Source organism: Macaca fascicularis, chromosome 5, assembly GCF_037993035.2.
Source record: "Macaca fascicularis isolate 582-1 chromosome 5, T2T-MFA8v1.1".
NCBI classification, from domain to species: Eukaryota; Metazoa; Chordata; class Mammalia; order Primates; family Cercopithecidae; genus Macaca; species Macaca fascicularis.
The window spans coordinates 159,477,182-159,491,027 of record NC_088379.1 but is presented as its reverse complement, the minus strand read 5'-3'; the positions used below and the strand labels follow the sequence as shown (position 1 = coordinate 159,491,027).

Here is a 13,846-nt window from a genome sequence, read left to right as displayed (position 1 = left end):
AGCTGGATAAGAGCTCATTGTTAGTGAAGGAAAGCGTTATACCAAACAGATAGGCCTCAGGCATTCATTGTCAAAAAGTAACAAAATTTGCCCAAGGGTTTTAGAAAGTCTTCTCTGGGCGGTGACAGTTAAAGCAAGGTTTAAAAACAAATAGCAAAGACTTTGAATCAACCCAAATGTCCATTAGTGACAGACTGGATTAAAAAAATGTGGCACATATACACCATGGAATACTATGCAGCCATAAAAAAGGATGAGTTTGTGTCCTTTGTAGGGACATGGATGCAGCTGGAAACCATCATTCTCAGCAAACTATCGCAAGAACAGAAAACCAAACACCGCATGTTCTCACTCATAGGTGGGAACTGAACAATGAGATCACTTGGACTCGGGAAGGGGAACATCATACACCGGGGCCTATCATGGGGAGGGGGGAGGGGGGAGGGATTGCATTGGGAGTTATACCTGATGTAAATGACGAGTTGATGGGTGCTGACGAGTTGATGGGTACAGCACGCCAACATGGCACAAGTATACATATGTAACAAACCTGCATGTTATGCACATGTACCCTAGAACTTAAAGTATAATAATAATAAAACAACAACAACAACAACAAAAAACAAATAGCAGTTTGTCACATGGTGTTGGGAGGAAGACATTGCTGCAAAGAGGGCATCATATAAAAGGACCTGAACATTGAGAATAATGTTGCAATGAACATAGATGTACAAATATTGCTTCCAGATTCTGGTATCAATTCTTTTGGATATATACCCAGAAGTGAGATTGCTGGATCATATGGTAATTAGAATTGTTTTCTAATTTTTTAAGGGCCTCCACATTTCTTCCTATAGTGGCTGCACCGTTTTACATCCCTAACAACAGTGCGAAAGGATACTGTATGATTTCACTTACATGAGGTATCTGAAACAGTTAAAGCAGAAAATAGAATGGTAGTTGCCAGGGGATGGGAGGTAGGGGGAAATGGAGATAAAATTTCATTTATACTACATGAATATGTTCTACAGATCTGCTGTAAAACATAGTGCCTAAAATTAATAATACAGTATTGTACACTTAAAAATTTGTTGATAATATTTCATATTAAACATTCATACCATGAAAAACTAAAATAAATGAACATAAGGAAATTTTTGGAGGTGATGGATATATTTAATATCTTGATTGTGCCGATGATATTGTGGGCGTGTGTATATTTCCAAAATCATAAACTTGTATATGTTTAACACTTTGTATGGTAGATGCACCTGATGGCAATAACTCAAGAATACTTTGAGAATGACTGTGTGGTCTAAGAAGAATATGTGTTCAGAGTCCTAAACTAAGGAATCTGGGAATGGCCAACCCAGAGAGATTCACTTCTTATCTGTGAAGGACACTTGAACTCCCTGCCTGTTCCTTGGAATGCAGTATGTGCAAGGAACCAAGGTCTTTTATTTTGGGCTAAATGGAGGTTGCTAGATGGAGAGTGCTAAGTAGAAATGTTATATAAACTGCATACTCTTTACAAATAGTAGTGGTCCTGTCCAGCCCACTGCCACTGGACCACATCTGTATTTAAGTCCTAAATAAACCCTATTCCCATTCACTGGCTCCGGGTCTCTTCTTGGACACGATGCCATCCCTGTTGGAATCAACAGGACTCCAGCACAACACATGTGCAGGATTTTTTTATATCAATTATATCTCAATAAGCTGTTGAAATTTTTAAAGGGCCTGACCTGTCCTGGAATGGTGAAAAACTTATTGTGACAAAAATGTAGGTTATAGTGAAGGGAACAGGAAATGGTACTGGGACCATTTTTACCTCCAACTGAAAAATTTGAATTTAAGAAATTTGGATATAGATAGCAAGGAGCCAATGTTAAGCAGGAAAGTAACTTGATGAGAGTTTTCTATTAAATGTGATGGCAAAGCGGTAGGTGAGTCAGGCTCCAGTGGGACAGAACTTGTGGCAGAGAAACCAGGTCAAAAGTTAAAGTTGGATTTGATAAGTAATCAAAGAGAGGAGTACCATTTCCAAGATATAAATTAATGAGTTTTGCTTACATGCAAAGATTAAGAGGATAAGCTTAAGAACAATAAGTGCCATAAAAATGGGTGGCAATGATGATACACTAGGGGTGAAGGACCTAGGGTCATAGGGTTGCCCATGGGCAGTTGGAGTGAGGCGTTGAGATGATATGCCCATTTCATAGGGAGAATTAGAAAGAACAGAAAACCCACTTTTACTTTAGTTCTGGTATAACTATGTAAAAAAAAAAAAAAAAAAAAAAAAAAAACCTAACTGAGGACAAGAATAGACCTCATTTCTATGGGCAATAAGCACATTCTGCTCCCTATTTCATTATTTCCCTTAAAAAACACTTGGTGAAGACTTGATCCAGATTATCCTCTTGGAATCTCTGATCCCGATGTCTATTTAAGTGGCAGAGTGGTGGCTTTTCCATGGTAGAATAGAGTCTTCTTTTTTTTTTTTTTTTTTTTGAGACAAAGTCTCACTCTGTAGCCCAGGCTGGAGTGCAGTGTCGCGATCTTGTCCAATGCAACCTCCGCCTCCTAGGTTCAAGCAATTCTCCTGCCTCAGTCTCCCAAGTAGTTGGGACTACAGGCACACGCCACCATGCCCGGCTAATTTTTGTATTTTTAGTAGAGACGGGATTTTACCATATTGGTCAGGCTGGTCATGAACTCCTGACTTCGTGATCTGCCTGCCTCGGCCTCTCAAAGTGCTGAGATTATAGTCATGAACCACCGTGCCTGGCCTGGAGTCAGATTTTAAATCTTCAAATATTCAAGACCAGTTTATTATGTTTTAGGTTGTGAACGCTTCTCCTTCCTTACGAGTGCAAAGCCTAACTCACTGAATGTGTGGATTACAAAACAAGGAAACATTAACTTATTGCAACAGAGTCTGGTTTAATTAATTAATCTTTTTGGAAGTTTTCTTTGACAGATCCTACATAAATAAATGTAATTTTTAAAGTGGACTTTTAAACATCAGTTGTTCCTTTCCCTCATGGTTTTCCTGCAACAAGGATAAAAAAAATCCCTCTTCCTTATTTGAAACTTCTCACAGTCAACCAGAATTGAAATTATGAACACTGACTCTGTCAAAACTATACTTTTAGTTACTTCTTGGTGAGCAAGAGAAATGAAGAATACAAAAGAAAATCATGTGCTATTTTTAATGTAATTTATCCTATACTTTTTTCAAAAAGTCACACTCACATCTGCTTGAGAGTTTTAGAGGAATATAATGTATTAAAGAAAATTACAATAACATAATGTACAAAAATGTTGTCACATAGAGAAGAGCAAAAATGTACGTATTGGGGACTATTGCTGTGGGAAGAAGGGCCTGATCTTCATACTCATCTTCTTCATTGAGTACCATGACCCCTTCCAATTCATCCATACTACCCCATCATCTGTGCCATGCTTTGCCATGTCCCAGGTATATTTTCCACCCCAGTAGTATCTGCCATTTGGATTGGCTGCGTGACACCTATTATACCACCATCCACCACCATCTTCTTTAGAACACTGTTTCCTGGGATCTGCTGTTAGCCTGAAAGAAAATGTGTTTGGGGTTATTAGAAACAGAACTCAGTGGTCAAGTTACTTTTTGCAGATTACCCATAAAAGAGTGCTACACTCGTGTGCACAGTACTCTTTCCTTTGGGTGCTACACATAGAGTCACACTAATATACCAAAGACCTCCTGTGCCCTATAGCAAGAAAGAGAGAGAACTGGGCCTTTGTGGCCAATCCATCTAGGGACTGCATTGGTTACTTTATACTGGAATAATAGCTTTTACATCCCTTAGTATCAGAGAACCCTGGAAATGAAAATGAAAGTTTTCACATACACATTAGAATATAGAGATGTAGGTATTTATCTAAATGCTCATTACTCAGAAAGTAACTGTGCTCAAATTCTAGTTCTATCTCTGGGTAGTTGTGTGACATTGGACAAGTCATGTAATCTCTCTAAACCTCATCTGTAAAATAAGAATAATAATGTCTACATTATAGTTGAAATGTTTTAGAGTGATGCATAAAGAGCTTAGTACAGTAGCTGACAGTAAGTGCCCAGGAAACGGTAGCTATTTATAACATTGTTAATGATTCGGAGTAGTAATATTAGTGGGATTTTTTAAGCAGGAGCAAAGAGTGCCACACATACCAGCCGTCATTGTCTCTGTCATATGTGCTGAAGAACATGCCATTGTGAATGGTCATGGTCCTGTTTTCTCCCGTCAGCTGAGATGCTCCATCCATGAGGGCATTGCCGGCTGTTCCTCTATATTTGTTCACTGAGATCTGGTATTTGTTGGCCTCATTCTGTACAGTGAATCCTCCATAGTGAGCCTTTACTTTATCTCCTTTCCAGTCTTCCATTTCAATCAAAAGTTCTGTGGGTCCCATCCTGGTAAGCTGGCTAATTTTATCATTTCCAAGCCAATACTCACCTAAAAGAAAAAATAAAATCTCACCAAAAATAAAATTTGGGGAAACTAAACACTGCCTTTCTTCCCTTATCTTTAGCTTCCACATTTTTGTGAGGAAACTCCTCTTAACTGCCTAAAACAGGCTTCCAACAATGTATGTTTTTTAATGAGAAAAAAAACCTCATTTCAAATAGAATGATTTTATTTTGCATGCCTGTTTGTTACCTGGTAGGCCACAGTAATTCTTCCCATCTGTGTTGGTTGCAATATTTCCAAATCCCTGTTTATATGGATTCCATTTCCTGCCAAAGTCAACGCTACCATCTTGACGGTTCTGAATCACTGTCCATCCTTTGGTTGACAGAAACAAAAAGAGCATATATTAACCAACAGCAAATAATGTCACTTTGAAAAGAATATCTGAATCCCCTGTCCATTCCATTTATTATATATTTGGTGCTCTAGAATAGATACAATAAGGAAATAAATATGAGAGGAAAACTTGTAAAATCTTTGAAAACTACAAGTGCTTTATCTTACCCCAAATCGTGAATTATAGATATTTTATAACTTTTTAAATATCAGGTTGAATTCCAAATCAAATTACTCATTGTCAGCTCTGTCAGATATTAGAGCTAAGTCTTGTTTCCTGGCTTTTCAATTAATTTTTTTTTTTTTTTTGAGCAGGATCTCACTATCCTCTGTTACCCAGGCTAGAGTGCAGTAGCATGATCAAGCCTCCAGGTTGTGGGCTCAGGTGATCCTCCTATCTCAGTCTCCTGGATAGCTGGGACTACAGGCACATACTGTCAACCCAGCTGATTTTTTTTTTTTTTTTTGTAGACTCATGGTCTCATTATGTTGCCCAGGCTAGTTTCAAACTCCTAGGCTCAACCGATCAGCCTACTTTGGACTCCCAAAGTGCTGGAATTACAGGCATGAGCCACCATGCCTGGCCTTGTTTCCTGGCATTTTATGTCATCCAAATAATTATAGATCAACAGGTCAACAACGGTCGAAAACTTACCGCCATTTTCTGTGTTCATATCACAGTATACTCTATATGGTTTGACAGAACTGTCGGGTTGAATGAGATACATTTCAGATGTTTCACCACCTTTCCTGATAATTTCCTCACATTCTGCAAACATAAGACAATATTATGTTCAGGGGCTTATGATATAATTACTTTGTCTTTACATAATTACTTTGTCTTTAGTCACCAATTCTTTAAGATAGTATTACATAAGTTACTAAGGAATGTTTTATTACAGACCTTTGAGAATAATATAACAAATATTAGATTTTCATTTTACTTTCGTAAATCCAGCTCAGTTTTGAGGATGTTTATCTGCTAAGAGGATGTAAAAAGCTCTTCTCCACCTTTTGTGTCCTGGAATATCCATAAGCTTCCAGAACACACAAGACGGAGAAACTTCTATATCTATCTGCAATTCTGCCATCTGTTCAAGCCAGTACGCGGATGCACACATCAGCTACCCCTGGGACTACCACCCTTATTATCCTGTGCCCCGTCGTGCTCATCAAAACCAGTAAATGCGCCAGGCCGGGCCAAAACACAACTGGCTAAGGATATTTTTGTGATGTACTGTAACGTCATTATGATCTGTTGGGAAAATCCACTCAACATTTTTATTGTTGTTGTTCTCTTATTTTTGGTGTGTGAGTTCTTCTGGAACTCTCTAGAAATATGTTTATGAATCAGTTACCTTTGCCAGACACCACAGGAATATTACAACTGACAGTGCATGGGGTGCGACAATATTCCATTTGAGCTGAGACATCAGATTCTAACTTTTGTATTTTGCTTCTCAGGTTTTCCAGGATTGAACGAAGCACACGAAGATTAGTTGGGATATTACTATTCACAGTCTCATCTATATATAATTGGTGCTTTTCCAGGTCTGAGGAGTACTCATTTACTACATTTTCATTATCTGGAAAAATGAAATTATATAGAAATAGTCATCATTTTTGCCTCATAAAACTAATGTATTTAGCTATACAATTTTGATTTTCTGAGAATAAACTAATAAACACTAAGCTACCACCAAGCAGTTATGATATATAGTCATATTTATAGGAAATGATTTGGCCCATGACATATACAAATGAACATATATCCTAACTACCATACTAGTAATTTACCATAGGTAAAAGCTAAAGATTGTGTCCAGTAATAAATGAAATAGGTTGTTTATTTCTTTGGTGAGGGAAAAGAGGAGAAAGCAGTATTGGGGTCTTCCATCTGAGAAGTTCAATCTTATAGAGTGGATATGCTTGATTTATTTATCCATTTCACGTAAGTATAGCAGAACCTTGAAATTTATAAGATCTCAAGATTTCTTTGATTTCTTTGGAAAATTTCCAACTGTTGGTATGCTACTCACTGAGATGCCTGGGCGAGGCTCATGAACTAGCTATTTTCTAACCACCAAGTCAATAGCACTCAACATTCTGACCTCAAGATTCACAGGTTAGGTGTCATTATCCACAATACGATTGAATATATTATGGATAACTCTCTCATTCAAAACCTCAAATGTTGAAACTTTAAATGCTAGCGTTTTTCTTCCACTCTGTGAATATTATCTTCTGAGTCACAAGTTTCTTGTATACTTAAAATAAGGAGTCATAGTGGAATTTCTCATAGAAAATCATACTTGCTGATGCCAGACTTGGAATAAGAGCTAAATAGTGCTTATCTGGCAAGTTGCAGGGGAAGGTGCCCAAAAGCAGTATGAATGCTATTTAACTAACCCAGAAATGTTAATCTTCTCACAGCCATGCATTCTCGTGGCAGTCAACAGTTCCAGTTTTATAGCTGAAAATCAAAAGGAAGCACAAGGATATCTACCTTTTACTTGCTTCTGCCTCTTTTGCCACATGTCTTTCAGCAAATACGTGTACTGAAAGGTAGAAGAGGAGGTCTGGGAAACAATTTGCACACTGTTCTTTAACTCATCAACACTACTTCTGATTGGCCTTTCCTGTTGTAGCAAAGCTTCTTGCAACTGACATCCTGTAGGACACAACACCCCCTAAAAACAAAGAAAATAGCAGGCATTAGATGAAGGATTTGGGTTGTGGACATTTGTTAAAATAGCACATAGGAAAATTCAGCAATATGATTAGCCAACATAAAAACTTACTACTTGGTTTTCTGTAAGACCAGAAATTTGAAAGTCATCATCATACTCTTGTGGAGATTTAAAATATTCCCTACCACAGAAGAAATATAATTGGGCTATGAAAATTTTACCAACTGAACAAAGGCAGTGGGAAAAATACAAATGGAAAGGTGGCACCCACATATCCTAATTTGTAATTTTGGGCCCAGACCAAAGAAAACAAGAAAGAAAGCCTAACCCAAGGCCCAATATGTTTATGTTTTGAATTTTATTTCTAAAATAAACAGACAAAATAACAATGATGGTAATGCAGGTCAATGAAACATTAGGAGACTGCCATGACTACAGGCTTTCTCTGCGTGAGAGAGCCACCACTGCAAGAAACATCAGTGCACCCACCAGGTCTGGGTCAGCGTGAAGACAGCCTCCAGCATCAGGGGCTTTTCTTTCTACTTTCTTTTGACTGGCAGCTGCTTTGGCTGGACGAGCCCGATAGCCACCCCCACTGATGGGCGGTGGGGCAGGCCTCAGGCTGGGAGCCTCTTCTCTTTTCTTGTCAAGGGGTCGATGACCGCGGCCACTGAAGGGGCTCTACAAGGATCGAGGCAGAAATAAAATGCAGAGTGTTATAGAAGATTTGGAATGTAACTATTTCAACACCCTCATTTTATAATTTAGGTTATCACAAGCTTGATGATTTGCTTAAGATTCATCAACTGGCTGGTTGGTGATAGTGAATCTGTAGGTTGCTTACTGTTTAGTAACAGTAGAAAGACCAACTGCACAAAAAACTATGATGCAATGTAGTTTTTAAAGAGAGGCCTTACGACAAAGCTGTATCAGATTATGAATAGTAATGACTTCATATTCCTAAAACATACATAGGAACACACAAAATTGTAAAGAATCTATACTGTCAAGAAGAATGAATATTCTCAAGCCACTTGGATTGTTAGATTCCTATGATTATTGTTAATCACTTCCCTACTTTCATTTTTGTGAACTTATGATTAGACTCATATACAAACATATTTAAGAGAGATTAAAGACTTATTAAAGGTTGATTCTTCTTAGAATGTATTTGTAATAAGACAATCTTTGACCCTCATAAGGTACTCTGGAGCTAGGCTGCTTGTAAGTCTTGACCCTACCTCTCACTAGCTATGGGACCTCAGGCAAGTTGCTTTATCCATGCCCCAGTTTTCTCATCTGCGAAGTAAGTGTAATGACAGTTTGAATCGGCCTTACAAGATTATTGTAAGGATTAAATAACTTATTGCATGTGGTACCCTCAGAACAGTACTTGGCAATAATAAGTGCTCGTTATTATTATTATTGAATTCACACATAACAAGTACTACAGTTTAAGTGGCCTCTCCACTGCTAAGTTCACTTTTAGTCTTCTATCAACAAAATTATTGGTTAAACCATTATCTTGAAATTTCCTACATGATTTCTTTATGAAACACCATGATTTTCTTATATTTAAAATAATTATCAAGCCTTGTGCATTATAATTCAAATTACTTGCTAACTTAAAATATTACATTAAAAGATAATGAGGCAGAAAATATGCATTGCAATAGGAAAGTTTTGATTTGGATTAACTACATTCTCATATTTTTTTGTCAGTAGCTACATCCTTTGGATCTTAATTACAAATTAACAAATGACATGATTTGGAACAACTGAGCAACAACTGAGCTCTCTCGCAATTTTGTGAGTCTAGAAGTCATCAGATGAACTCTATTTGGAATTGTATTGTCATTTATTCATTAGGTTATAATATTATTTAACATTTAGTAAGATGGTGCTAGGATTAAAACCCAGCCAGGCTGGCTCCAGATGTTCCTGTTTAACCAGTTGACTATATAAATCCTTAATATGTAAAGATTTGGAGGATATATACATATTTCACATTGAAGGCATGGTCCTAGTCAGAGCTTACCCTCTCTAAAACAGATTTTAAGAAATGTGATTCATCTGTTTATTACAAATAAATTTATAGCAGGAGAAAATTATTTTCTTTTTATTTAAGAGTGCCACTAGAGAGGTAGCATGCATGGTCTGACTTTACTAGAGAAAAGGAAATTTTAAAAAATATTTAAAGAAATTATATACTTAAAGAAAAACACTTAAAGAAATTATGAAGGCCACTTGTTGAATAATCAAAACCCCTAAACTACTAAACTATCTCTGTGAGGATTAGTTGGTAAACAGAAATGTGAAAATGGTTTGCAGAGTACTTTACAAAAATTTAGTCTTACACATTCTTTATATTTTTCTTACCTAATATGATTAACCAGACTTAACCAGATTAACCACATGTTTTTACACATACAAGCAGATTAACTATATGTTCTTACACGTCGAGTCTGATAATTAGAACACTGAAGTTCCCTTGAAACTCAATAATGATCCAAAATGAATCACTTCATTTAAATATTACTGTGTATTCTTATTTCTAGTTTAATACTATGCTATACGTAAGAAATTTGCCAAGATACATTTGATGATAAAATTTAAATTTCTTAAATATTCATTGTCCTAAACGCATTTCTGTATTTTTAGTAACTGAAAATTAGCAGCAATAATTCAGCAAAAATAATAGTTGAGGACAAACTATTCTACAAATAAATTAGACTGAACCGTGCTTCATAACTATTAATAATAACAATACACACTACCTCTAATTTAAATTTTTTCATCTGAAAAAAGCAATATTTCATTTTCTATCATTACACTTGACGTATTTGGCTTTTAGGTTTAGTTATAATTTTTATAAATAATAATCTCAGTAACAATATACTACCTTCGCTCACCAAAGAAAAATCTACCTACCACCAGTGTTTTTTTGTTTTAAAATACTGCTCTTTTATTATTTTATAGTTTGTGACATTTTCAGATCTTGTCCTCTTAATTGTAATCCTGTATCGCTAGAAGTAAATGAAAATCACAGTACTCAGGATAGCAAGTGAGAAAAGCACAACTTACATTAGCTAAACCCTCTTCATTTTAAGAAAACACAGGTGATAAACCAGAAAACAAGAAATTACTTTGTTTTTATATAAGAAATACTATGAAACATTCTTTAAATACAATAAATCAAAGGTTAACAATTCAATTTCATAACTGTAAGCAATGCTAATTTCATTGAAATAACTATTCACATAATATGATTATGTTACATCTTATATTAATAATACTACTAATAATATAATAATGCTTTAAAAAATTCACCTCCTCATTGCCGTTGACACCTTGGGACTTAACTAGAAAAACACACAATAGTAGCAATAATAGATGTTTCATGGTTTTAAATTTGTGGAAGCTCCAAGAAACCATCCTTTTCATGTAGACTTAACTGAGAGATCTTCAATCCTATATATATCTGGGTACTCTGCTAGGAGTGACTTTAGAAATGGTTACCTTTCCTTAGTTAATAGTTAACTTTTGGTTCACTTGTTGGCTGAACCATTTTATCACTTAAGCAACATCTTCCCAGCAAAACTTATTTACTTGTCATACAACTATTATTCTCTGTCGGTCTAGCTTAGAAACATTAAGTATCTTCAATCCATTTAATTGGACAAAATGATGGGAAGTTAGGGCATTCCTAAAAGAGAGATGTGTATCTTATTTCTGGTAAATTAATGTGGAAACTGTATAAGCTCACAAAGAATATGTGAGAAAACAAATCTAAGCTTAGTAAATTTGACCTACTGACAAAGCAACCACTAAAATAGTGACTCATTAATGATATACTATAAATGCTTATGTTTAGTGACAATCACATAATTCTATTTCAAAAGGGATAATTAAAATCAAGAGTAATGTTATATCATAATGTATTTATCTTTTATTTTAGACATTAATCAAAATAATAAAATAACAAACTCATATCCTATTCTATGAAGGACAAACATCAGAAAGACTTTTTTTTTTTTTGCTCTGAACATTTATATTTTGTCCTTAATTCACATAAGGTAAAATGTTCAGCAAATTCTAAACATTATTAAGATAACTGATAAATTATAGATTTCTGAATCAAAATTATGATGATAATTAAATACATCTTTAATATTCTATTTTATTATTATATAGTTTATATTCCAGTATTTATAAAAACAATATTACTTTAACATCAGTGAAGTCTTCATCCATCTATTTCGATTAGTATGCTCACAGGCGAAATGAGGCCCATTTTCCTTCATTTCCCATAAGCCACAACATTTATCTCTCTTGTCTGTTCACTTGTGTGTTGCAATCAGGATTAATAACTCCTACAAGAATCAATAGGAACACCAGTCAGTAATCCAAATCTCAGTAAGTGCATTGATTCAAAGCATTTTTCTGCTTTTTGTATGGAAAGTGAAACATTCTCATTAAATTTAAAATTTATTTAATTAAAAAGATAGCAGATTATCAGGGTTTAGATCAGCAAAGTACTGAAACAATGCTTTGAAACAGAGTCTTGAGAATGGTGTGAGACCCACTACACTTCTTTCTTCTCTAGGTAGCAGACAGTGCATTCCCAAATTCTTTTAACTCAGATTCCTAGAAACAAATTCTTCTCTTGGTAGCATATGTTGTCCTCCCAAATTCTTTTAACTTAGCTTAATAGAGACAAAGTACTCAGTTTAAATTAAGAAAAAATATTCACTTGAGTCTTTCCAAATTTGTGTTCCCTTTATTAGCACTGAGTAAATAATATATTTTGAGAGTTTTTTGTTTAGTTTTAATGTTTCTTAAAGGGATAAATGATCTGGCAGAAAAAGCAAATATGTATGTGGATATTAGTTAAAACATATGCAGGAATATTTCCCATGAAAATATAACTGATAACAAAATTTATTTTAATAATCTGGACAGGATTTTACTTTAGTGATGTACACATTCATACTGATTTTAAAAGAATTATCTGTTAAGAAAACTATAACCATTTTTTTTTTCTTTTGAGGTAACATATTAGTACATTTTCAATGACGGATGTTTTATCAACTAACAGTAGAATCATCATTTAACTTTCAGAAGTCTGTAAATTTGTAAAGTTTTTTCTAGTATATTATAGACTCTTGATCAACACTAAAGTGGAGTAGTTCCTTTACTTTCCTACTTTGTTCTACTCTGACTGGCATTCTTCCCATGGTCAGAAGGAGGATGGAAGAAATCTAGCATGCATGCACCATAACAGCACAGACTTAACATTCATCTTACAAATAGTTCTTGAGAATCTCCTCAGTGACAGGTAGTGTGATAGGGGCTGGGAATGCATTGGTGAGCAAGACAGACATAGTAGGCTTTCAATACATAATTACAGGATGAATGAGTGAACTAGGCGTCATTGGTACATGCCTCAGATGCCAAATTAGGGTAGTCATTTACCGTATTTAATTCTTGAAACCACTATGTCCTACAGATGATGAAACAGATTCAGAGAGGTTAAGTAAACTACCCCAGAGTGTATAGGTAGTAGGCGCTGGTATGAGGACTTGATGCATGTCTGTCTGACTTTACAGTCCACACTCTGTACCCATTATATCATATTGCCCAACAGTATATAAACATTATAAAAATTTACCTCTACCTGCTTTTCGTTTGTTTGTTCTTTTGGAGTTTTTGGCCAGCCTGTCATCTTGGAACTATAATGTATCAGGCTGACACACTCACTCATAGCCCTTACTTTCACTTATCTTTTTGCCCTCATACATGGGTATAGGCATTCATGTCTGTGTGAGGCATGTGCAATGCAGTGATAATGAATTTCTTTAATTCTAGTTCTTGTTAGATACGTCTTTTTTTCTGTAGAGTTACATACAGTTACACTACCACTCTAAATTGCCTAATATTACAAAGTAGATGATCATGTTTTCAGGGAAGAAATATATTTGCAGAGACACCGCTTACTAAGATGCTTAAATTTTTTTAGAATGTTGATGCCATTGGTGGAGGGGAAAGGGAGTACTATTTGTTCAGTTATTTTGAGGTCACTAGTGCAGTGTTCTTCATATTAGCTGATGTCGTTACATAAGTTAAGAGTAGTAAATCAGTGACAGAGAAAACAGAGATAATCTGTCCTGCCCAGCAGCTCTCTGGCTCGAAGGGCAAAGACTTGCCGATACCAATTGTCAATATACTTGTTGATACTTTTACAACTCATGTCAGGCTTCATAGCACAGTCTTCATAGCACAAGGCAATTTGGGCTTAACAACTAT

At 35.5% G+C, this 13,846-nt stretch overlaps 1 protein-coding gene across 1 annotated transcript; it reads right to left on the bottom strand.

Annotated features, from left to right (window-relative positions):
* Window positions 1–3,201: 3,201 nt before the first annotated feature.
* On the bottom strand, window positions 3,202–10,992 carry FGB (fibrinogen beta chain). Its single transcript, XM_005556120.5, has 8 exons — window positions 10,871–10,992; window positions 8,030–8,221; window positions 7,357–7,540; window positions 6,209–6,436; window positions 5,506–5,619; window positions 4,704–4,829; window positions 4,214–4,499; window positions 3,202–3,595 (listed from the first exon to the last, which is right to left on the bottom strand). Exons 1-8 carry the CDS (start codon window positions 10,982–10,984, stop codon window positions 3,364–3,366), a joined length of 1,476 nt encoding a protein of 491 aa, XP_005556177.1. The 5' UTR covers window positions 10,985–10,992; the 3' UTR covers window positions 3,202–3,363.
* Window positions 10,993–13,846: the final 2,854 nt, after the last annotated feature.